The 25,332-nt window shown below is 38.1% G+C and overlaps 2 protein-coding genes across 2 annotated transcripts; one reads left to right on the forward strand and one right to left on the reverse strand.

Moving 5' to 3' along the window:
- Positions 1 to 4,188: 4,188 nt before the first annotated feature.
- LOC105061262 (probable lipoxygenase 8, chloroplastic) lies at positions 4,189 to 11,353 on the forward strand. The gene is made up of 9 exons (XM_010945260.3): positions 4,189 to 4,590; positions 4,860 to 5,122; positions 7,367 to 7,604; positions 7,768 to 8,076; positions 8,323 to 8,408; positions 9,125 to 9,229; positions 9,408 to 9,709; positions 9,963 to 10,229; positions 10,462 to 11,353. Exons 1-9 carry the CDS (start codon positions 4,218 to 4,220, stop codon positions 11,219 to 11,221), a joined length of 2,703 nt encoding a protein of 900 aa, XP_010943562.2. The 5' UTR covers positions 4,189 to 4,217; the 3' UTR covers positions 11,222 to 11,353.
- Positions 11,354 to 12,698: 1,345 nt separating this feature from the next.
- Positions 12,699 to 16,042, reverse strand: LOC140851553 (O-fucosyltransferase 20-like). The gene is made up of 5 exons (XM_073243284.1): positions 15,325 to 16,042; positions 14,769 to 14,937; positions 14,061 to 14,150; positions 13,654 to 13,937; positions 12,699 to 13,559 (listed from the first exon to the last, which is right to left on the reverse strand). The coding sequence occupies exons 1-5, from the start codon at positions 15,921 to 15,923 to the stop codon at positions 13,070 to 13,072; spliced, it is 1,632 nt and encodes a 543-aa protein (XP_073099385.1). The 5' UTR covers positions 15,924 to 16,042; the 3' UTR covers positions 12,699 to 13,069.
- Positions 16,043 to 25,332: the final 9,290 nt, after the last annotated feature.

The raw sequence follows: 25,332 nt of genomic DNA on the forward strand, positions 1-25,332 counted from the left end.
TGCCAGGGTAACGGATGAGCTTTTGAGCAGAAACTAACATATTGTTTAGAACCTTCGTTGTAATAAGAGTTGGTGGTCATTCATCTAAATTGGTGCAGCATTTATTTGCTAACTATCTTTCTTTCTTATTGCCATATAAGAGAAAGAACATCATTAGTCTCACATTGATTGTAAATAAAAAAAAATTCTAACTTATATAAGAAGAAATCATTCTTTCCATATGAGATGCCTTTTGAAAAATAAAATTATGAGATCCATGGATCAGGATAGATAATACCTCATGTGCCAAATCATGAGTCCTTAACCGTAACAATGACGTGCCAGATAAGAGACCATCTTTGCAACTATGGGATAGCACAAGGTTAAAAGAAGTTCTAAACCCTTGTCCTTATCAAATGTTTGATGTCTTATATAACTAAAATTGGATGCTAATTTTCTGTTTGCAAATAGTTATTTTGGGTTGTCGGGAAGTTCTATTTTTTTGTTTATGTTCTATCATCATCCACTCTGGTTATTCCTTTGTAAAAAAATACTGTTTTTTCTTTGATTTGCTGCCTTCTCCTCCTAGCAGCAAATCATATAGTTGTGTTTTTTTGGCTCTAGTCAATATAAGACAGGTGGTTTTAACGATCTTTCTTAATCCAAAAAAAAAGGTATATTATGTATAAAGGTATGTAATATAATGGTTACTTCACTAATTTAAGCAAGTCTTGATTAATTACTTTCTCAAAGAAGAAAAATGTTGCAACCTACTCAAACCAACTGATTAGGCTAAAATTTTTTTCCTTTTCTTTTTTTTTTTTTTTAAAGAAAAAAAATTGACTAATGTTTCAAGTTGAATTGAGTATCTTGCCGGTGGACCAAATCCAGTGGATCAATGAACTAAGCGAACAACTCAAGCTGCATTTCTCATAGTTACCGATCCAATTTCAGCATTTACTATTGTTGCGGCCAATCGCCTCGTCGTCTGATCGCGGGAACGAGCGCCTGCAAAAAGAGAAGTCCACACTGACCGGAGGCGGCTCCGGCGGGGACCCTCCGACGGTCAAGTCAGAGAGATGACTGGGCAACAGTGAAATGAAGACAGAGAGCTCAATCGAGGGAGAGAGAGAGAGGAGCGAGCCTGTGGTTTCGAAGTTGAGAAGTGGAGATTCCTGCACTGTTGCCCTCCCCGATTTATATAGTGGAGCACGGTATGGCGCCGTCATTAATGGCGCGGACAATTGAGGAATTGTCAACTCACTGTAGACTGTCAGAGTCGCCGTGAAAGTGTCATATCGCCGTGGGGCTGTCAAATCACTAGGGTTGACAATGCCCTCGGCGGGACAACGCCCCTAGGTGGCCGTGCCGCATGTTGCTGTCAGAACTGACAAGCTCTGGCGGCTGTACGGCAATCGGAGGAGTCGACCGACCCTAGGTCGGTGGCCAGCTGCGTGGCGTCGGGTGGAGATTCGGACCCCTCGGTTGGTCGGCGAGTCTTACGTGAGTCGGCCATCAGACTTCTAGGTTCAGTCGTCGGAAAAAGTACGCCCGACCGACACATCCTCAGTCGGTTGTGGGCCGTTAATTGGCCGGTGATGGCGCCCGTCGGTCGGTCGCTCCGGCCGTCGGTCGATCGGTCGGTCGGTCCGGCCGTCAGTCGGTCGGTCGGTCGATCCGGCCGTCAGTCGATCGGTCCCTCCGACCATCGGTCGGTCGGTCAGTGGGTATTCCCAACAACTATTAACTATAGTGAATGAGATTATGAATAGGATCAAACCATATGAAGGATTTGTACTTCAACCTACTTGGCAGTAAACATCATCTCCCTCAAAAAAAAGAAAAAAATGGAAAAAGAGAAATTTTCTATTTGGACTTATCATAGTTGAGCATGAATTGTTCAACCTACCAAGCACAAAGATTCTTCTTACTCTTAAGTGACGCAATGATCCTTCTCAGGTTGAGTCTTAGCATGAAAAGAATGGTTTGCTTCCTGTATGCAAAGAAACTAAGAACTAGACAAACTATGGACTCTTCTTTATCTTTAATTGTCCAATCAAATCCTGTAAGATGTTTCACGTTTTTTATATTTTTAAAATAGATATTATAATGTTTATGCAACCTGCCGGCATTTGATTGTGCAGTGAAATTTCATAAGAGCCCTAAAATCATAATAAAATTAGTTTTCTACTTTGATTAGAATTTTCAAGGCCAAATTTTCTGTCATGTTTTTTCTATTTTGATATTTTAACAACCAAAGGCATCTTGAACTTTCCAGGTTCAATTAGCTTAAACGTGCCTCGCATGTTGCGATGCCGGTTCACCATGCAAGACAAAATTGTCACCATTAGCGTGTGCAACTCATGCAAGCAGTTTTTTGATAGTACCGAAAAAAATTATTGATTAGAATGGATCGATCATATGTATCTTAGATCATCTAATAACAAACCAGTACATCATCTATTAATAAAAATAATTATATATTATCTAAATTTAATTAAAAATTTTAAATACAAAAAAGTTTCACTATTGATTATGATTGGTCAACTAATAATTTTTACTATTTTGAAAAAAAAAAGATTCACTTTCTTGGATGATATGTTGGCTGACTATTGGATAGTCCAAGATATATATGGTAGAACCATTCTAATTAATAATTTCTCTTGTATTGAAGGCTATAATTAACAAGCCAGCCTCCAAAAATTTATTCAAGGACACTCGTGCAAGCACTAGCTATGGTGTTTTGCATCCGTTTCTACTACCAGAAGTCTCTTATGTCTTAGTTGGCCGGACTATGCTCGCTCTTATATATACATATCAGAAGGTTTATATGGATAAATATTGGAACTTAATATGATTTTGTGCCTATGGCTTATCTGGAATATTATGTAATCGAAGGATTAAATTATATAGTAATTTTTTATGGAAGGATGTTTTAATTATTCCATCGAAATTTCATCTCTTCTGAATAGTCATGATAAATTACTAGACGTCAATATTGATTTGTAGGTACTTATGAATTAAAGAGTTTAATTTAGTAATTAAATTAAAAAATTTTAATTAATTGATATATTTAAGTTTAATATGTTTTGGGCCTAATTTAATTAGAAGAGTTTTAATTAGATTAGGTGGATATGAGCTTGGCCTACTGCTAGCTAGATGTGAAATCTAATGGGTCATATACTTATTGAATCATTATCAAGAACTAAGATTATAGATTTATGTGAAATCCTAAAGAGGACTATAAGTATGTTAGCACATGACAAACCTAACTAATTAACTAATACCATAAATCCCACGCCAAAAAGTTTGGATGCCTAACAATCTTGGACAGTCAAAGAGTTAACGCCCAAGAAAACCTTGCATGCCAGAGAGTTTGACACAAAAGAGTTTCATGCCCAAAGATCATGTTTTACATTTTTATATTTTTAAAATAAAAATTATAATGTTTATGCAACCTGCCGGCACTTGATTGTGCAGTGAAATTTCATAGGAGCCCTAAAATCATAAAATTAGTTTTCTACTTTGGTTAAAAATTTCAAGGTAAATTTTCTTTGTCCTTTTTTGTTCCCATTTTGATATTTTAACAACCAAAGGCATCTTGAGCTTCCCAGATTCGATTAGCTTAAACATGCCTAGTGTGTTGCGCCATCGGTTCACCATGTACCATTAGCCATGTTTTACTCATGCAAGCAATTTTTTTTGATGGTACTGAAAGAAATTATTGGTTAGAAAAATCATAGCGCATGTATCTTAGACCATCCAATAATAAATCAGCATATCATCTATTATTGAAAAAAAAAAATCAGCATATCATTTATTAATGAAAAAAATTATAATATTATCTAAATTTGTCTAAAAATTTTAAATACAAAAAATATTTTATAATTAATTATGAATGGATGGCCAATAATTTTTATTATTTTAAATAAAAATATTTATTTTTTTAAATGATGAACTGATTTATTATTGGATGATGTAAGATATATATTATAGGATCAGTCTGATCAATAATTTTTTTTATACGGAAGACTGCAACAAGCTAACCATCAAAATTTTATTGAAGGACACCCGTGCAAGCAATAGCTACGGTGTTTTGCGCCCGTTTCTAGCACCAGAAGTCTCTCAAATCTAGAGTTGGCCAGACCGTGCTCGCTCCTATATATACATCAGGAGGGGTACCCGTATTCAGATGACACATGAAGTAAACCCCCCAAAAGAACCAGCCTTCTGAAGAGATGTTCCTCGCTGCGTCTCAGACATCAAACCTCCACTCTCTCCCCCTCCTCTTCTTCTCAGGCAGGAGCAGGAGCCATAGAACCCTGTCCAAGTCTATCTTCCGACCATCCGTTCCTCGCCGGACGTCGGCGAGATGTGGCCAGACTTGTTGTGCACTGACTGCAGTCCCACCCACCACGTCGGTGGGTTCAGAGGCCGCAGTTCCATCAGCGACGTCTGCAGGATCCATGGCTGCCAAGGCAGTTGTCACGGTTAAGTTGACGGTTGGAGGGTTTTTTGAAAATTTCAGGCTTACTCGTGCAGTCGACGACATTAACGACATGATCGGAAAAACGCTAGTCCTCGGGCTCGTTAGCACGGAGCTTGATCCAAGTAAGATTTCCAATGAAGAGAAGTATGTCGTTGTTCTAAGTCATTAATTAGCTTACATGATGGAAGTTAGTCAGCTGGGAAATAACCTTAAAAGAGGTGTTATATTCGATATCTAAAATTATATCAAATTAACATTCCATAACTTACTGTTTGTTTATATTTTTTTGAGTTCAATGTGGGATTTTCTTTTCTTTCTTTTTTTTTTTTCAAGAAAATATTATTGAAAACATTTCTAGCCATTCTAGACTAACTGCCTTTTCTTGACAAAGGTACTGGGCTGGAGAAGGATGCTATAGAGGCCTATGCTAGAAGAGTGAACCAAAAGGGGGATGAGGTCAAGTATGAGGTGAACTTTTCAATCCCTGAAGACTTTGGTGATATTGGAGGAATTTTGGTGATGAACAAGCAGCATAAGGAAATGTTCATCAGAGACATTACCCTTGTGGTTGGTCATGCTACTGTTACCGTACATTGCAACTCCTGGGTGCATGCTCTCTCAGATAGCCCTGAAAAGAGGATATTTTTCACCGAGGTATTGCACCGGACCCCTCCTTTCCTCTCCCATACCCTTCACTTCTCTCTTAAACGCCTAGATTCAAACATGTCTCTTATAACTATGGCCAGAGTAGTGAAGTTGAATTTTGACTAGGCCCATAACCAGGCGTGCATAAACACTCGGGTGACATGACACTAAAGGGGCATTAATTTTGGCAGCATTTTGATGGTAAATCACCTAGATAAATCTTGCATGCTTCTGGTGCTTTGGTGATTAATAATGATTGAAAAAATATTCACTCATATTCAGAGCACTAGGCAGAAATCACAGTGCGTAAGCATCCACGGACCATCACAATATTTTATTTTAATTAAGTAGTCAAAATTGAAAAATATTCAATCAAAAAAAAAAAAGAAGAAAAACATTCACTCATAGAAGAGATACTATAGATCCCAATTATAGTATAAAATTTCTCTTCGATTGCCAACAACTTATAGACTAAGTGTAAACTGTCCATGATTTAGTCATTTCCCCCTCTATTTGGTACAAAAAATGGATAAAAAAAAGAATGAATGGAGAAGAAATTAGATGGACAAGAGAGAATATGGATGGAAGGTCCATCCATTCTCCTCTTCCATTCATCCTCCCATGTGTTTAGTGAAATATAAAAAGATGAATAAAAATGATTTTTGAGGAATGAAAGAAAGGATGGATGATATTTATATGATAATTTTACAAAACTATCTTTTGATAAAAAGTATTATCAATTTATAATATTTATTTTAATAAAAAAATAGAGTAATACATAAACTTATAATCTTTATACTTTATAATTATATAAAAATTATATAAATATTTAATTTAATATATAATTCTATAAATTAATTATACATGAATAAATTTATTTATATATATTGCTAATATAAAAATTAATTAATTCATGTTTAATTTAAATAGTTAATTTACTTTATACAAATATTTAACTAAAAAATGAATATAAATAAAAAATAGCATGCAATGGTAATTATTTACCTATAATTATAAAAATTATAAAATAGATTTAAAATAAATTTCATAAAATTAAATGGTACAAAGTAAACAGCATGAATAAATAAAAAAATATCTCCAAATAAAATCGATAAAAAAGTGAAAAATGTTGGGATTTTTTCAAAAAATAATAAAGATTAATTTTGTCAATATGAAAATTATATTTTACATGCTCTACCTGTCCTTTCTTGCATCCTTCTAATTTGGGAGGATATAAATTAGTAGACCATAGTGGACTCATTTTAATCTATCCTTTTTAAGATTTTTTTGAACTAAATAATAAATGGAGGATATCTATCCTTTCTAATCTAATGACCCCAATTATTAAATATAGTGGAGTGATTTATTAAGAGAATGCAAATTGATCGGCTTAGATGGATAGACAATTTTTTTATATATATATATTTTTTAAAATTTTTTAAGTCAAATAATAAATAAAAATCATTCATTTGTCTCCAACTCGATCCTTTCTTTCTCTCGTGACCCCAACTAGAAATGATTTGCAATGGAGGGGAGGGGTACAAAGTATTAATCTATTTTGTGTCACTTCAAGTGCCAATCATGGTGAAAGTTCGAATACATGCTATGGCTGGTTCCAATATTGTCCTTGGAAAGGAGCCTTGAAGCTAAAACAATAGCGTTATTTGAAAAGGAACCATGAAGAAAAAATTGCCCTTGTGTCCTATGTTGGACCCCATGGCATCCCAGAAGATAATGATCCAGTACTGAAGCAGATCCCATCATGGATATGCTTCGGTATTTGCTCTGATTCACCGACACTTAGTACATGCAATAATTTCTCAACAGGCATTGTTTGTGGATTGCTATGGTACAGATTCTTTCTAATTTTTTAGATATTTTATTTTTAATTTTCAAAAATATATTTTTTATAAACTAATATAATTTATTCAAATTTATAAGGAAAAAAAAAAAAAAGCAGATTCTCCTTTTTTTTTTTTTTTTATTCCAAAAAAAAATTCATCAAAATGGACCCTTTTAGAAGTAATAATGATGCCACGACTAAGTATGGTTCAAATCCTAAAACAGTCCCGAAAGTGAGAGATGGCAACGAAGTCAAGATTAATCGGCGTATTCATCAACCTATTAAAATAATATAGACAAGTTAAAAATGAATCATTGTTCCCACATGTTTATCACTTGTGATCAATATCTAGCAGAGTCATTGAACATGCACTAATTTTTTTAAAAAAATATTATATTGACTTCCAACAGACGTGCTTGCCGAACCAGACGCCAAGTGGCGTTCAAAGGTTGAGGAAGAAAGAACTTAAGACCCTACGTGGAAATGCCCAAGGGAAGCGGAAGAGATTTGAGAGGATCTACGACTACGACACATACAATGATCTAGGATGCCCTGACCAGGGCGATGAGAAGGCAAGGCCAGTTCTTGGGGGCAAGCAGCATCCTTACCCTAGACGTTGTCGGACTGGGCGACCTCCGACCAAAAAAGGTACATAAAGCGATGACATATATTAGAAACAAGGTTCATAGAAGACCAAAATCCACTTGAATGCCTCATTTACCCCAAGCATGGGCCCAACTTTACGCTGGTTTGCTTTTGATAAATATAAATAAAATAGAAACATATGGAACTGAATGGTTTAATTTCTTAGACCCTTTGTCCGAAACAAGGAGCGATGTTGTGTACGTTCCAAGGGATGAAGCCCTATCCGAAGTGAAACAGATGACAATTACGGCCAAGACTTTGAACTCAGCTTTGGATGCCGTGTTTCCTTTTGTTGGGACAGTTTTCATCAACACCATGCTCATGGTTTTAAACCTCATGGGAAAAGATACAGCTTCTAACAAGCCTACCTCCTCGCAGTTCTCAGAAGAGTTGGACTTCTCTCAAACCACCTTGACGAAACTGATGAAATCTATAGCTGATGGATGTGGCCGCGTAAGGCATGATTCAAGAACAAGTAAGGAAAAATATATATATATATACACGTATACATACATACATACATACATACATACATACATACATACATACATATATATATATATATATTCCTTTCTACGTGAGAAACGGTGATGTAATCCATCACCACCATTTCATTAAATATTAAATGATACAAGAGAACAATTTCGATCATTAGCAAACAATTGTTGTTGATTGCTGTTATGGTTTGAGCATGCTTTTGCTAATAGAAACATACATGCAGAAGACAAATTGACTTGGTGCAGAGATGAAGAGTTTGCTCGACGAACCCTAGCAGGCCTCAACCCATTAGGCATCCAGCTACTTAAGGTAAATTGCAATACACTGTATATCTATACCATACATAAATGTGACAGCTTTGAAGTCTTGTTTTTTTGACTCCATTTGTCACTTTTTATAACGAGAATACCCTTTTATTTCACTTAAAAAGTACTCTAATTATCCCAATAACTTGGTAAACTACCTTCGTTCTATTTTTCCTTCCTTTCTAATAATTTAATGAAATCCCTCTACTAAAAATATTGGACTCCATAACCATATAGACTCTTTGATTCAGCTCCAAAAATTAAACTCTATCACTTTTTCTTCTGTCTTCCTTCCAACATAGCAAACAAGGGAGATTAATTTCCACATAATCAGATTATGGCTATATATGTAACAATATAGCATTATGAGTGAATTGTGGGTGGCACTTCTGTTGGTTACTCACTAGAAATTATCTCTAACTTTGATTCCATGGATAAAATCATATAGTGTCATTAATAGGTTGCAATTTTTCTTGGTATGTAAGCTATGAATAACAATTTTTTTAACGAAAGCCACATGTTTAATTAATTTTCAAGTGAAAATTTAAAAATGATTTCATGTAAGATATAGGCATTGTGAGTTTAAAGTTAATTCGAAGTTTATACTTGATAGAAATTCCATTGATGATGTTAGAGCAACTCATCTTTATCTTTTTTAGTGGAGGAGAATATTGATATATTTGGTTACTTCATCTTCTAAGACTATTATTCATTGCCTAGGAACTTCCACTGGTTAGCAAACTGGACCCTGAGCTCTACGGTCCCCCGGAATCTGCCATCACCAAAGAACTTGTTGAGAGAGAGATTAAAATGAGCATAGAAGAGGTAATTGTTAATTAAGGGGAAAAATGCAAGACCAGTACGATATATATATATATATATATATATATATATATATATATATATATATATATATATATATTTTTTTTTTTTTTCTTGTAAACAATTAATGTTCACAGTGTTGACATGGTTATCTATGTATGGCCAATTGATTTTTTTTTAGGCTCTTGAAGAAAAGAGGCTCTTCATCTTGGACTACCATGATTTGTTGTTACCATACGTGCACAAGGTCAGGGAGCTGGAGGGCACGACATTGTATGGGTCTCGCACGCTCTTCTTTCTGATGGAGGATGCCACGCTGAGGCCCGTTGCCATCGAGCTTACACGTCCGGCCTCCCCCACGAAGCCCCAGTGGAAGCGAGTCTTCACACGGAGTTGGGATTCCACCGGGGCTTGGCTGTGGACGCTCGCCAAAGCTCATGTCTGTGCTCATGATTCCGGCTATCACCAGCTTATTGCCCACTGGTAATTAAAACTAAAATGAAATTTTTTTTTTTTTTCTTGTTACTCAAAACTCTATGTTCAATAGATTATTTAGCTAGCCAAAAGCATAAGTTGAGTAATTAACTCCAAGTAAAGAAGATAGTTCTTATAATGGAACCCACAATGCCGATTACAAAGCCTAGTTGATAGAAATCCATCTTGAGAGGTTGATTAGCCAACTGCCATGATCAAATTGGTCTCACCATCCTCTTCCTCCTTTTTGCGAACCAAACAGGCTACGAGGTCACTGCTGCACCGAGCCTTACATCATCGCTGCTAACCGTCAACTCAGCGTGATGCACCCCATACACCAACTGTTGCGCCCCCATTTCCGCTACACATTGGAGATCAATGCCATCGCCCGCAAGAACCTCATCTGTGCCGGCGGACTCATCGAGTCGTGCTTCTCTCCTGGCAAGTACTCAATGGAGCTGAGCTCCTTTGCTTATGACCAGCTTTGGCGCTTCGACATGGATGCCTTGCCTGCTGACCTGATTCGGAGGTAAATCAAGCTCTATGTCATAATATAGAAACTTCAACAACTCTTTAGCCAGAAAGCTTAAGTTCTTACCTCCTTATTTGAGCATATTAGCACCACAACCTCATTGAATTCTGCAACCTGACCTACAGCACTCTCACCATGAACCAAAAGTTGAATAAAAGCCACCCTGAAATAATCTTATATGTAACAAAACATGCCTTTAACAAAGTGTTGATGCCCAAACTTTTGCCAGGGGAATGGCCGTTGAGGATCCAGCAGCAGAGCATGGCCTGAGGCTCACAATCGAGGACTATCCATTTGCCAGCGATGGCCTTCTTATCTGGTCTGCCATCAAGCAGTGGGTCCAAGATTATGTCTCGCACTACTACCCGGACCCGGCCCACGTCCTGGACGACTATGAGCTCCAAGGATGGTGGACCGAGGTCCGAACTAAGGGCCATGAGGACAAGAAGGACGAGCCATGGTGGCCTATCCTGAACAGCCCAGAGAACTTAGCGCAAGTCCTGACCACGATCATTTGGGTCGCTTCCGCCCACCACGCGGCCGTCAACTTTGGGCTGTCACAGTACGTGGGCAACATCCCCCACCGGCCCACAATAGCCCGCACGACGATGCCAGTGGAGGACGAGCCGGAGGGCGAAGCGGCTCGGTTCTGGGATGACCCCGAGGCCGCACTTTTGGAGTGCCTCCCGAGCCCGGTGCAAGCCACTCAGGTCATGGCGTGGTTGGACGTGCTATCGAGCCACGCCTCCGACGAAGAATACCTGGGCGGGGACCTGGAGCTGGGCTGGGCCAAGGACCCGATGGTGAGGACGGCGTATGAAAAGTTCCATAGAAGGCTCAAGGAGGTTGAGGGTATTATCGACGAGAGGAACAGAGATACAAGGCTGAAGAATAGGTGTGGGGCGGGCATCGCGCCATATGAGATATTAAAGCCATTCTCCAGGCCCGGGGTCACAGGGATGGGGATTCCTAACAGCATATCCATTTGAAAAAGTGGTACCGGTTGATCCATAATGGGGGACAAGATCTGCTGATTGACATATTTGGTTGCGCAACATTGAAAATGATGGGTGCACACTAATCATGTGTTTTCGTCTTAGTGCACCAGCTGTGTAGGTGTTCTGACCTACATACCAATTTTTTTTATAGGTTAGCTGTTAGGACGAAGCAACTAAATAAACATATTCTCATTTGTAAATTTCTTCATGGGTGCGTAATTTGTCTCTGTTAGCGACAACGCAGAAAGATCTATTTGGTAATATCGACCAAGGCTTTGAATCCTTCAGCTTTAGTTAGGGGCTCTCTCTCGATTGGGCAGTCCTTGTAGAGCTTAGTTGTCGAACATGTGCATGGAGAAAGCGAAAGCTCCTACTGACTAGCTCTGAAAACGAGATTTGATTAGGTGGAGATTAAGAATACACGAGGATGCATGTGGGACTCTGTGCAGAGATGACACGGATCTTGTGCATCATCTTGGACTAATCGAGATCGAGATCATTGTAAAAAGGCTTCATCCTTTCTTGCCTTTCAAGATATGGCCTTTTTTTTTCCGAGTGGGGTACCTTTTCAAACTTTCAATCGACATCTACAACCCTGTAACTAGCTTTCTTGTGCGGTTACACTGTTTTTTCTCTTTTCTTTTTAGCAACAGTGGCTGGGCCAACCATTTGCGTGGTTGTGAAAAAGGAACGCATTGATCAATGGAATAAGAGACACCCGGTTGGTCAGGGAAGGAAAAATGAGGCAGGATGTACCAACCAAACAAGCCAACTGACTCCACTCTAACTACCCCCACTACCTCATGATCCTCTATCACAACATCCAGAAACAGGGGAGCCTACTAACACACCGGGCCGTACCCAAAACAGAGTATAGTCCCCTCTGTGAAACAGTCCCAAAGGACCCGAAGCACCCTACTCTGAACAACCGGAGAGTAGATACCTTTTTGGTAGACAATTTCGCTTCAAGTTTGCAAACGTATGGACAAACATACATTACGCCAATAAAAAAAAAAGGATATTACAAGGGCATACACACCAAAAACTCCAAACTTTGAGCCATATATTCCATGTCTGAAATTAAATAATGGCTTTTACATGGTAGGAAGCTGTGAAAAATAATAAATATGTAACAATAAACTATTGACCGCAGACAAATTTTGGTCAGTTTAAGAAGAAAACAATTCGAGGTTTGGAAGGTTGGGAGGTTCAATCCAATCTCTCTAAAAGCAGGAAAGTTGCTCGAAGGTAAACATTCTGAAAGAGAAACCTGCCTAAGGAACCACTTCAAGGTGTTCACTTCCGATTATCAGAATCTTTAGGAAATTAAATTAGGGGGCAAACGCAAGCAAGGCTTTTTCACCATAACCAAAAGCGTGACCAGAATGATCATTTATGATACCTCATATTTGACAATGGAACTGTATGCATAACAAGTTCGCTGGATACATCATACAAGTGCTAGAAATAATCAAAGAATCATCCCCATAATTGATTCCCAATATATAATGAACAACAACAGCAATATACATACAGGAAAGAAGGGCTCTTGGTGCAAATTAGTTTGGAGCTGTCTATCTGTGCATCATTATACTTCTGTATATATGACATGAACCTGTTTTCAGATGGAGAGAACCCACCACTCTCTGTTTTCAGATGGAGAGAACCACCACACTGGCCTCCCTGGCAAAATGTTGGCTTCCAGACCAGCAGGAAGCCCTCATATTTTGAAATTGATCCCCATGCCTCGGCTTCGCTGTGAAAACTCAACGGTGATGTTGCTAAAGAGTGCCCCATTGCAATCTAGTCCAATGAAGACAAAATTCCTTCAAACTCTGGCTACAATGGTGACCTTGTGCTCGTATTGTTGCACATGCACTCAGGAACTGGATAGGCTGTGACATCCCTCCCGACCTTCCTAAACTCGGGCTGCCCAAGAGATCCCTTGTGCAGTTCTTTTATGATTCCGTTGAACTCAGATTCAGGAAGTGAGGTGTCAAGGAAGTAAGGGAGCATCTGCCGCTTGTTCGGGGTTATGAACTTCCTGTGCCCTGAAAATGCCCTGTGCCCCTGCATCAGATGTCCCATATTCCCTCCATGGGAAGGCATGAAGACATCACTCTGCTCGCAAACTATGTAGTCAATGGCAGCTAGAAGAGAAGACTTGTTGGCAAATGGCTGCAGTTCACCAGGCAGGGATAGATTCTCCTTGCTGTAGAAATGGGGGAACTCTCTGGTTAGTGGCTGCAAGGCAGCCAATCCACCAAATGGTTCCCCACCAGCCCAGTATATCCTCGCATCTTTAGGTGCTCCCAGTGCTTTAAGCAGTCTGATCAACAACAATTTCACAAAGAATCTCATATTAGATAAGGAAGATATGAAAATGGGCTTATGCTAGGTTCAACAGAATGTGCCACCCATACCTGGTGACTTCTGGTGCATTTAACGGGCAGAGGCCAGCAAGCTTGCGTTGATGGTAAGTCATGTTGGATCTTGCAGTGAGGAGCTCTGGTCTGCGCTTCCTTTCTTCTTGAATGATCTCATCATGCTCAGGGCTCAAGCCAGGAAGACAACCAGTTCTCACCCATACATCCTTCTCCATTCGTAGATGTAGTGCAAGGTATGGCCCCTTACTCCGCATCCTCATGGCAAGCTCGTTGCCAAACTCCAATATGGGAGCTGAGAACCTCAATGCTTCGAATGCAACCTAGAACCATTCAAGGAATTGCAAAGTTAGTCACATGTTTGATCATAATGGGCAGTTTAATGCAGATTAAACCGAGACAGAATCCAGCCAGAAAAAAAGAAAAACATTGGAGAGTTTGATTACCTTGCATCGAAGCTTTTGGAGATCGGGTGGAAGGTCTTTTGACAGCCTGGAATCCAATCCGCGCAGAAGCAAAACCCCTTCTCTTTTCAGCTGAAAAGGGAGAACACGATATAAATGACCAGTTCTGAAGAAGGGACTAATTTTGATATCCATGTAAAGCATCTTCCTTCTTAGTGCTTCGTCATACATAACATAGATCAATACAGTAATATATAAACAGTGTCATCTTTCTGCAAAGTCCACCAAATTTGCTGAGGAATTTTTCAAATGATGGCATAGAAATAAGATCACCATGACAATCCAATCATTATAACTATTTTGCTACGAATTGCCCACTTATTAGATATTAGTACTAGAACTTCTGTTGATGTTAATCATCTACTGGGCGATGCAATTCTTTTGAAGGTACCACCTGCCAACTATGTGTTGCCAGTTTAAGAAATTGGAGTCTCAGACATCTAGCAAACTTCATAAACGACAAAATAATGCAACTCCTAAGCACTAGTGCCCGACACCTAGAAACTAAGGATTAAACTTTAGTTAATGCAGCTGATATAATTCTCCAAAAACAATTCCAACCCTTTCTTGTTATATTTTGTTTGTAATGTTTGACTACATTTTAACAATGTCCCTTTTTTTTTTTAAATCAAACAATATCAAATTGCGATATGAGAAGAAGCCACAGGATTGGGAAACAAAAGAACTCACCCGCTTGAGATACCTTGACCGAATCCAACGCGGTGACACATGGAGAGGGGTTCGCTTCTCCTCCACCGGCCTCGTCATTATATGGGTCGACGGCAGCGACGACACCACCCGCACGTCGTCCGCAAGAACTCTCTTGAAATGCTCCAGATCGAATATATCAGAGAATTCGCTGCCCAAATCGCACACAACGATACAAACGTTAGATTTCTCACCGATAGGTAAGCCCACAGCGGTAAGCCTATACCCAGAACAGAGCGCGACCCATCAAAATATTAACGGAAATATTGCAACAAGAGTAGAGCTCTCAAGAACCGGGAACGGAAACGCTGTTTCCAAACGTTAAATATGGCGAATTTATCCAAAAATCGTCCAATTCAAGTCAGCTAAAGGAATAGGTTCTTAATTCCTTTCCCCAAAATATCGGGAAAAGATCAAGAAAATCTATTTTGGGATAGGATTCCAAATTTGTTAGGAAAAAAATAACAACAAGAGTAAGGGAAAGAGGGGCCACTCTAAATTTAGGCAGCGATCGGGATTCCGGCGACGATGACAATACCTTTCATCCCCCCAGATGACGTTGACTTGGAGGATGGGGACGACAAGGGCGGCACCGAGGATCCGGGCGATGACAACTGCGTCGACGATCTGGTTCCGCTGCTGGTTCACCCCGCCGGAGACCACAACCAGGAGGTACTTGCGCCGGTCCGCCCGCACCGCCTCGCTCTGCCGCCGGTATTCCTTGCTGAACTGAAGGCACGGCCGGTACCCCATTCCCTCCGGTTGCCTCCAGAACTCCTCCTCCTCCTCCTTCCACCCCTCTCCTCCAGCCACCGCCGTGATCGGGAACCTTGAATCGGTCGTCCGTACGACGGCCGACGCCGTTATCCCTCGGCCGTCGGTGGAGCAAGGCATCGGCGAGAAGGGGAGAAGCGGGTCGAGGCGGAACCCGATCTGTAACGTTCCGACCAGAGCGAAAATAAAGAGGAACAAAAGAAAGAACCTTGGGCTTATGGAGAGGGAGAAGAGGCGGTTCCCGGACCGCGAGGACTTCTTGGGGGAGAGGATGAGGTTCTGGAGAGACGAGGAGGACAAGGAGTGGATGACCTTAGAGGGCACCGCGATGTAGGAGAGCTGCTTCGTCTTCGATCTCGCCATTAGACGGGGCTGCACCGAGCTTTCTCTCCTCTCCTCCTCAAGGGAGCGTGAGAAGGGCGGAGGGGGTGCTGTGGTTTCAATACGGGAAATGGTCGTCAGACGGCGGGAACGCGAGGAGCGGATTTGCTGATGTGAATTAAAGAAAGCGGCGTCCACACAGCACGTCTCCGGCTCGTTTCTTCTTCCAATTACGAAAATACCCTCAAATTCGAAATTACGACCTTGCCCTTGCCAGTGGTCCGGCATCCAACGCGGGTCGTAGGTTCGGAAGGCTGTTGGGGGCGGGCCGAGTGGGTCCCTCCAGCCTGGAGATAGCAATATTCTGCCGGTCAATGGCCCGATGGACCACCAAAGAGACTCCTGGCCTTCTGTTAAAAACTCTTACCGGTTGCCGATTGGGTGTCTACTTCGGCGGTGAGCGTGTGCATCAAGTTGCCTGCAATTATCGAAACCCTCGATGCCCCCATCCGTCCATACACTCCCCACCAACTTGATCGTCACCATCAGCATCACTGGCCATTGGTTCGGTGGACCTCTGGTGGAGTGAGAGGCGAGGGGCAGTTCGGTCAGAGGAGGAGGAGCGTTTAACTTGGACGACGATCGGGCTTTACGGAGCCCGAGACGTGTCGCCTCGTGATGTCGCCAGCTGGCGCCTGATGTGACGAAGGACGTCCATGTGAACTGGACCAATCCACTTTGGGTCCGTGGCAATTATAAGATACATATCGTCAGAATAATAATTTCTATGCGGGGACACGAATCTCCCAGCCATATAAAGGGGCGGACGAGATGGTTTCTTCGCCGAGACACGTACGGCAGATTGGGTGATCCCATAGGGATATCTGTGAGTACATTTTGATAACTGAGCTCGGCTCGACTTCCGACAGCCTGCCCTTTCTCTCTGGACCTGTCATTTCCGTACGTAAACGTGGTGACTTTTAATTGGCTGTAGCTGGATATACGTGGCAAGCTTGTCGGGAACGCTTCGCTTGGGTTATAGAAGTTTCGATGGTAAAATAGAGCATCAGACCGTTGGATTTGTCGGTTGGCCTCGAGATTCGTAATGGGCATCAGAGAAGACGGCATCAGACGAGGCTCTGCGCGTGGGCGAGTGGTTTGACCAGTCTTCCGTTCGAGGCTTCATGCGCACGCCTCCTTCTGGTGCCGCTTCCGCAAGTGGAATTGGTGAGCGAATAAAATAAATACAAGTATTGCACCAAAAAAAATAAAATAAATATAAGTAAATAGATAAAAAATGAAGTCGCCTGTTACATGACATTCTAAAGGGTGTCAGCAAGTTGCAGGGGCGAGGATTGTAGGAGAAACAGTCATAGAAAAAGATGACGTCATGGCAGGCAGGGGAAAAAAATGGAGATCCCCATGATAACTCCGGCACCTTTTAATTAGAAGTTGGCATGGTGAGATCGATCTTATAGGCTTCATTTATTAATTTTCCAAGTTTTCTAATAATTTCTTTTTTTGGTAGAATTCTAATAATTTCTTTTATCTGTTTACATTGCCATGTGAGATATATTGGTACATTTTTATGTAATTGCAATGCAATAGAAGGAAAACTTGAATGTCTGTAAATAGTAACAATTTGATTCAGATGCACCGAATTCAAGAGGAACGCCGGGAGCAATCCACTTAAAATTCCAAAAAATAATGTTTGCGTGCAGCATAACATACTCTACACTAACTAACAAGATGGGGGCTAAGTTTAAAGTAGCATAATGGAATTTATATGCATGTTCCTTTTATTTTTTGTTCACACAAATTACATACTCTTTGACCTACAATAATTGAGTCAAATTCTAGAATCTTATTCATCTATTATTGGAGACTAATATATACAAAACCAACAATCCTTGGTGTAGATAACATGAGGTATTCCGAGACATACTAAACAAAAAGACATGAGAGTGAAAACCTTTCATAGGATTCATATCTTTGAAATTACAATATTGCAAAGTTGCAGTTGAATCAAATATATAACTGAACTGTATATATCTCTACATCGGTGTATTTATAAACACCTATATCATAAAGGAAATACACTGCTTTTTATTTAGTCCCCATTTTCTTTAAAAAGCAGTATCCAAAGTATGTGTATATTATACAAAATTATAGTAATAGAAAAATTCCTGGTGAGATCAAAGTAAACCTATATCTATGCTCCTAATTACATAATTGCATGTGTCCCGCTATGAACACAAGATGCTGAACTCTACCTAAAATTGAAATCAAATTAATACAGTTTTAAAAGTTCTGATATCATATATAGGGTCATCTTCTTCATCTCCCATGCATCGATTGAGTACAGCGTATCATCCTCATCTCTGGCTTTATAAGAATCCTGTTCGAGTATTCCAAAGAGCTCAATTATTAGGAGTTCATAGAAAACAAAGGCCATGAGCGGGGAGGACAAGAAATTAAACCTCCAAAAGCTGGCCACGCCACGCTCCCGGTCTCGAAGGCATCATGAATTTTTTTAATCTTCTCCTTCGCTAATGATTGTTTAAAATATGCACTCTGACCCGCTATGCAGGGTAGTGCAATCTAAGAAAAGAGATCGGCAAATATTATATGTTATAGTACGTGGAAGGCGCCGTAGTTAGAAGAAGAAGAATAATAATTGCTAGTATTATTATTATTATCATTATTGTTGTTGTTATATCCTTGAGAATACATGTGGTTTATGTTCTTTCATGGATCATTAATTATCGTTATTGTTATTATTTTCTAGGTGAAAACGTGGTGATTATATGCTGAAATTTTTTTTAAAAAGTAGAAGGAATGGATCTGGAGTGGGTTTTAGTTGACCAAGCATGAATTGTGGAACAACTCAGGCGGATAAAAAATAACTGTTTTTTTTTAATGATGGAATGCCCAAAAATGGACAAACAGCTATGCAGGACCACATGCATTCATGTGTGATTGCAACACCATTGTTTGCGCCTCTATCGTTGGTCTCCATAGCGAAGCTGAATTTAGCGCATGGATGAGGTCAAAGTTTGTCATCAACTGCAAAGAAAAAGATTGAAAATGTTGTCAGACCTAATTTTAATTGAAAATTGACATGAGTGGTTATCGGGCCAGGTCGCATGTAATTATTTTTCATCTAGCTTAGATTGCTGATAAGTATTCGTTTGGGATTTAAAATTTACTATATATAGTTGCAATGTGAGTATCAGATATTCAAATCTCCTAAAATTTATTTTTTAAAATTGTTGAGACTGTTTAATTTCTATTTCTTGATATAAAATATTGTTTGGCAGTTTGAAGAGGGCAATACGCAGGGTGGAGATGAGATGGTCAAGACCTGGACTTTGCTTGTAGTCATAATTTTTTCAATTGTTTGAGTCTAAATTTGAATTAGTTTATCACCATACTCTTGCCGTTGCCGCTGGAGCCATTTGAGTACGTTAAGTATACGGCCCAAAAATTATTTGCATAATTACACATCACGAATCAAGTTTCTGGACCATAAAATATTGTACCATATTGAACCGGCTGGTACATTCCATATCGAGCCGGACAAACGGAGAATCAGCATGGTTCAGCTGGTTCAAACAGTATACCGACAGGAGAGGAAGGAAAAAAAAAGGAAAGTAAGAAAGAGAGAGAGGAGGAGAAGAAGAGAGGTGGGAGCTGTTGGAGGCCGGTGCTGGCTCGCTACGGCCACCAGAGAGCTGCGAAAGCATCTGCGGCTCGTCAGTTCGTCTGATAGAATTTTAAAACGAGCGAGAAAGGAGAGAGAGAAAGAGGGAGATCATCGAAGATGGGAGCAGGTGGCGTCGCAGTCGCGGATGTGGGTTTCACCCAGACTGGAGAAGGGGGTGGTGGAAGCGGCACGTGAGGTGTTGCGGTCGCAAAATAGGGGCTGTCGCCTCTATTCACGCGACCCTCTTTTTTAAAAACGAAGGTCAACAATGAAGCTGGCAAATAGTTTATGGGCTTCACCATTTAAAAAATTTTAAAAAAAATTAAAATCAATAAAGCCGACAAAGTATTTGCTGGTTTCACTTAAGTTTCAATATTTTTAAAAAAATTGTGAAACAAGAGCGTCGCTCCTGTTTCACGCCCGTGACACAGTGTGTGTGGACTGCACCATCCGGCGATCACGACGGTCAGCCGAAGGCCGTCCGACGGCCCCACTTCCTCTTTTTCCTTCCTTATTTTCTTTCTTCCTCCCTCTCTCTCTCTTTTTCTTCTCCCCGACTAGGGCCAGTTAACTCTTGACCAATTCAAATTAGGTGATCATGCCGGTTGAATCAAGTCAATCAGATCATGCACTTGATTAGGTCAAAATCATGGTTTTAAAACTTTGGAGTATAGTTAGATAGTTTTTCCTTATAGCAAGTTGGTTGCATCTAAATTAAGCCCATATCATTGTCATAAAACAATGACTTGTTACAAGCTCATAGAGTTTAATTTGCTATGACCCAGGTAGACTTATTCTGCCTATGTTTGCACTTTGTGTACATTCTCGCGTTCTCACTTTCAGTTACATATGGTTCATTTATCTCATCTTTCTTTTATTACAATTCGAATAGAAAATCATATGCAGCAAGCACATGGAAATTATTCACTTTGTTAGAATTCGTCTTGGTGTATACACCTAGCAGCATCAATATCCATGGAACGGGATAGCCTTTGCAGTCCATGTGGCCTTAGAAAGGACAAATTGTTCCCTGCACTGCATGTACCACCAATCATAGGTGCCCGTTCCTGTAGATTCCATTCAAGTATGCATATCCGTGCACCACTCCAGAAATGAGCTATTGTAATTGGTGGCATTCACAACCACGTGATGTATGCAGTGTAGGGAATAATTTCTCCAAGACAAGTGATAAAGCTTTTCTTCTCTGCACACTCGTTGTTCGTTATTAAGAAAGGATGGTAATGTCCAATCATCCTAATATAGTGAAGACCCTTGGTTTGTTTGTTCTAATAAAGAAAACTGTTAATCTTGTTCATCACATGAATTCAATTGGGATTATATTTTAGCTCCTTTTCCCTTTAATACAAGCCCATACAAAAACATGCAAGCATTAAAATATAATTCGAGGAGCTTAAATAATATTTTCTCCAGTGATGATTGGCAAGGCAGCCTGCTTTTTGAATGCATGCATGTGATCAGATAATGCAGCGGTGTGTACGACTTTGCCGACGGTGCATGGTTCAGGAGCTCTTGTCCAGAGTTGGTGAGAAGTAAGCATCCCGGGGCCTTTTCTTAATTAGATTCCCACTTGAGAGGAAAAAGAGAGGAAGGCAAGAGATTGTTTCTGGTGAACTATTAGGTCACGTTCATCCTTTCCTCATTTGATTTGTATTCTGGAGTGAGATGGGGTGTTGCTGGACACTTAAACAATCTCTTCATTAAAGTGATGGTCCAGCTTCACATACAGATCAGACAGCACAACATGTTGAAATGTAGAACAACAGACTGGTCAGGCTCCTTTTTTGTTTTTTTAACTACTCTCCTTCCCTTTTTATGGAGGGGCAACTGACTGAACTCCTCTCACTGCGAGCTGCTCTATCTTCCACACAAAGTTAATGCCATGGAGACCCACTGACAAACTCCATGACCTCCCACGAAGTGATGATCAGTTGAAGTTGACTGTTCTCGGTATTTCTTACATCAACTAGTCGTGGTTCATTGGAATCTTCCCATGTTCCATTGATTTACTTAAAACTAAATTATATGCATCTCTTGGCCGGTTGCTTCTTTGTTACATTTTCAATCGCAGAAAATTTTTTGAGTTCTTTTCTCAAATAATACGAAAAAAAAACTTTTTTATCAAAATATATTCAAACCAAACTTATTTACCAAACTGATGTGAGAGGGAAAAACGCCATTTTGAATGGCGTTTTTTCCCCTGCCACGTCACCCCCCATTTCCACGGTGGCATCGTCCCAAAAAAAAAAAAAAAAAGAAGAAACGCCATTTGGAATGGCGCTTTTAAAAACGCCATTCCAAATGGCGCTTTTAAAAACGCCATTCAAAATGGCGTTTTCCAATTTTCCCACCCAAAAATAAAAGAAAAAATCGTGGGAAAATGGAAATTTTTTTTTTTTAAAATTTGAAATTAGTGAATAAATAAAAAATTTAAATTTTGATTGAATTTTAAAATATAAAGATTTGAATTTGTAATTCATTAAAAAAATTAATTTAGATTTTTTATTTCAAATTTTTTTTAAAAGATGTCCAAAAAATCTTAAGAAATTCAAAAAAATTATCATAGAAAATAAAAAAGAGAAAAAGATTCAAAAAATTTTTAAAAATAGGTTAAAAATTTTTTATAAAAATATAAAGAATTGAAAAAAATAGAAATTGTAATTGTAATTGAAGAACAAAGTTTATAACTTTTAATTTTAAGAAATAAGAATTAAAATTGTAATTAAAATTAAAAATAATATTTTAAATAACTAAATTAATTTAAATATTATTATTTTAAAAATATTTTAAATAAAGAAAAAAAAGGGAGGAAAATTTAATTTGAATTAAATTTTGATCAAAAAATAAATCCAGTGTAAAAATGTGGAAAAAAAATTTTGTAAATTGAACTTTAGAAAAAATAATAATTTTTTAATTAAAGAAAAAGAATACGTAATAGAATGCTAAAAAGAAAAAAATAGAAGAAAAATGAAATTATAATTTAAAATTTTTTTTTTTTTTTATTTTTTTAATGCACAGATGCCACCGCTTTTTCATCCACAGATGGCAGCGTCTTCTTCGTCCTACATCCTCCAGATGCCATCACCAAACCCCATTCTCTCCCCTCCCCAAACCCCTTTTTCCCCTCCTTCTCCCTTCTCCTTCTCCCTTCTCGATCTTCTCCTTCTTCCTTTACAAATTTAAGTAAAGGAAAAGAATACATAATATATCATAAAAATGAAAGAAAACTAATATTATATTTTTAAATTATAAAATTACAAATTAAATTAAAAAATATATCATAAAAAAATTAAATAAAAGATAAAAAATGGTAATAAAATAGAAATTATAATTTAAAACAAAAAATTATCTTTAATTTCAATTAAAAATTATCATTCAAATTACTATCCTCATTAAAATTTAATAAATTAAAAAAAATAATTAAACAAATTATGAAAAAAAATTTAAAAAATTTAGAAAAAAGAAAAAGAATAAAAAAACACCGAAGGAAAAGGCGTTTTCTCCTTTCCCCCTTCTTCTCTCCTTCTCCCTCTTCTTCTTTCTCCCTACTCCGGGCGTCTCTCCGACAGCACGACGGTGAGCTGCCTCCTCTCTCCCTCTTCCTCTCTCTTCCTCTATTTAAAAAATTTAAAAAATAAAAATTACCAAAAAGAAAGTCAAGGGATCGACTCACAGAGTGTCGCAGTCAAAAATTTTGCGTGCCGTTAAACTCTTTTAGCCATGAGTCGATTCATGGGGTCGACTAAAAAATATAAATCTACTTTTCTTATAATTTTTTATATTATGTATTTGTAATCTTTAATAAATAAATTAAATGAAAAAATGAAAATAATAATTTAAATGATAATTTTTAATTTAAATTAAAATTAAATTTCTTTAAAATTTATAATTATAATTCTATTTTATTGTTATTTTTTTATTTTCCTATGATACTTTTTTTATTTATTTTAAAAATAGTTATCATTTGAAATTATAATTTCATTTCTCTTCCATTTTTTTCTTTTTAGCATTCTATTACGTATTCTTTTTTTTTTAATTAAAAAATTATTATTTTTTCTAAAGTTCAATTTACAAATGGCGTTTTTAAAGACTTATTTTATTTTTATAAAATTTTTTTTAGCCTATTTTAAAATTTTTTTGAATCTTTTTTTAATTTATTATTTTTATTTGAGAAAGTAATTTGAAATAATATTTTAATTTCAATTTATCTTTAAAATTTTTATTCTTTTTATTTTTACATTATAATTCTTTTTTTTTATTTTTTAAAAATTTTATAATTTTTAATTTTCTTAAAATTTTGAAGACAAGTATTTCGAATGATGTTTTTCAATTTAATTTTCAAATTTTTATTTCTTTCATATTTTTTTCTCTTTTTTTTTTCTATGATATTTTTTTTTAATTTCTTAAGATTTTTTTGGACATCTTTTAAAAAAAATTTGAAATAAAAATCTAAATTAATTTTTTTAATGAATTACAAATTCAAATCTTTAATATTTTAAAATTCAATCAAAATTAAATTTTTAATTTATTTACTAATTTCAAATTTTAAAAAATAAAATTTCCATTTTCCCCACGATTTTTTCTTTTATTTTTGGGTGGAAAATTGTAAACGCCATTTGGAATGGCGTTTTTAAAAGCGCCATTCCAAATGGCGTTTCTTCTTTTTTTTTTTTTTTTTTGGGACGATGCTACCGTGAAATGGAGAGTGACGTGGCAGGGGGAAAAACGCCATTCAAAATGGCGTTTTTCCCTCTTACATCATTTTGGTAAATAAATTTGATTTGAATATATTTTTGGTAAAAAAAGTTTTTTTTTTTGTATATTCGAGAAAAGAGCTCAAATTTTTTCTTCCTTTTCTTGAGTTCTCCAACGTATAGGGAGAGGAAGGATAAAGGGAAGGAGAAGCATCCTTTCTGGCTTTTGTCTTTTCTGACAGTCTCACATGATCCAAGAAATCTATAAATTATCATGCAAGAAGCTAACCAACAAATAAGTTATAGTTAATTCCGGATATAAGTGCACAGCACGATTGGCACCACTCAGCCTAGTAGTTAGCTCCATTTGTCTTGTCTCATACAGTGGCTATTGGACAAACTGGCTTTGGCCATGCATGATTTGGAACCACGTTTGGGTGATAAAAGAGAGGAAATAATAAAGACCAGAAAAACAACTGGACTCGGGGTTTTGAAATTTCCGCACGTCCGGTGGCCATCAGCAGTGTACCACTAGTACCTGGACCCTCACCCTATCACAATTTGTTAGGCTGTATCACCTTCTCTAAGTAAAAGTTGTTTGTAAGAGATTTAATGTTTTAGCAATTTTTCTTTCGGCAAAAAATATGTATGCAATTCGAATTTACCTATAAGTCTGCTATGAGATGCACTTTCTCATCTCAGCGAGAATCCATGGGGTAGTGCTTTCCTTTTTTTTAAAAACAAAAAAAATTGTTTTTTGTTTTTGTGACGATGATGATAAGAATCTCTGGCCACATACTGCATACTGTCTCGGTAAAACAGGTTATATTTTATCCAACGAGTAGTTCCTAACTTGGGATGCAGGAAGGGACTGAGATCTTACCCTTGAAAGACCAAGCAAATAATGTAAAGCTAAAGCAGGGAAAAGTCCGCCAAGTGAAAGCGATTGCTTTGATAGTCGTGCGACTCTGTGGCATTTTTCATCCGGCATGTGTTGGGTTGTGAAGTGAAGCAATAGATCGAGACGGGCTAA

Source organism: Elaeis guineensis, chromosome 1 (assembly GCF_000442705.2).
Source record: "Elaeis guineensis isolate ETL-2024a chromosome 1, EG11, whole genome shotgun sequence".
In the NCBI taxonomy this organism is placed as follows: Eukaryota; Viridiplantae; Streptophyta; class Magnoliopsida; order Arecales; family Arecaceae; genus Elaeis; species Elaeis guineensis.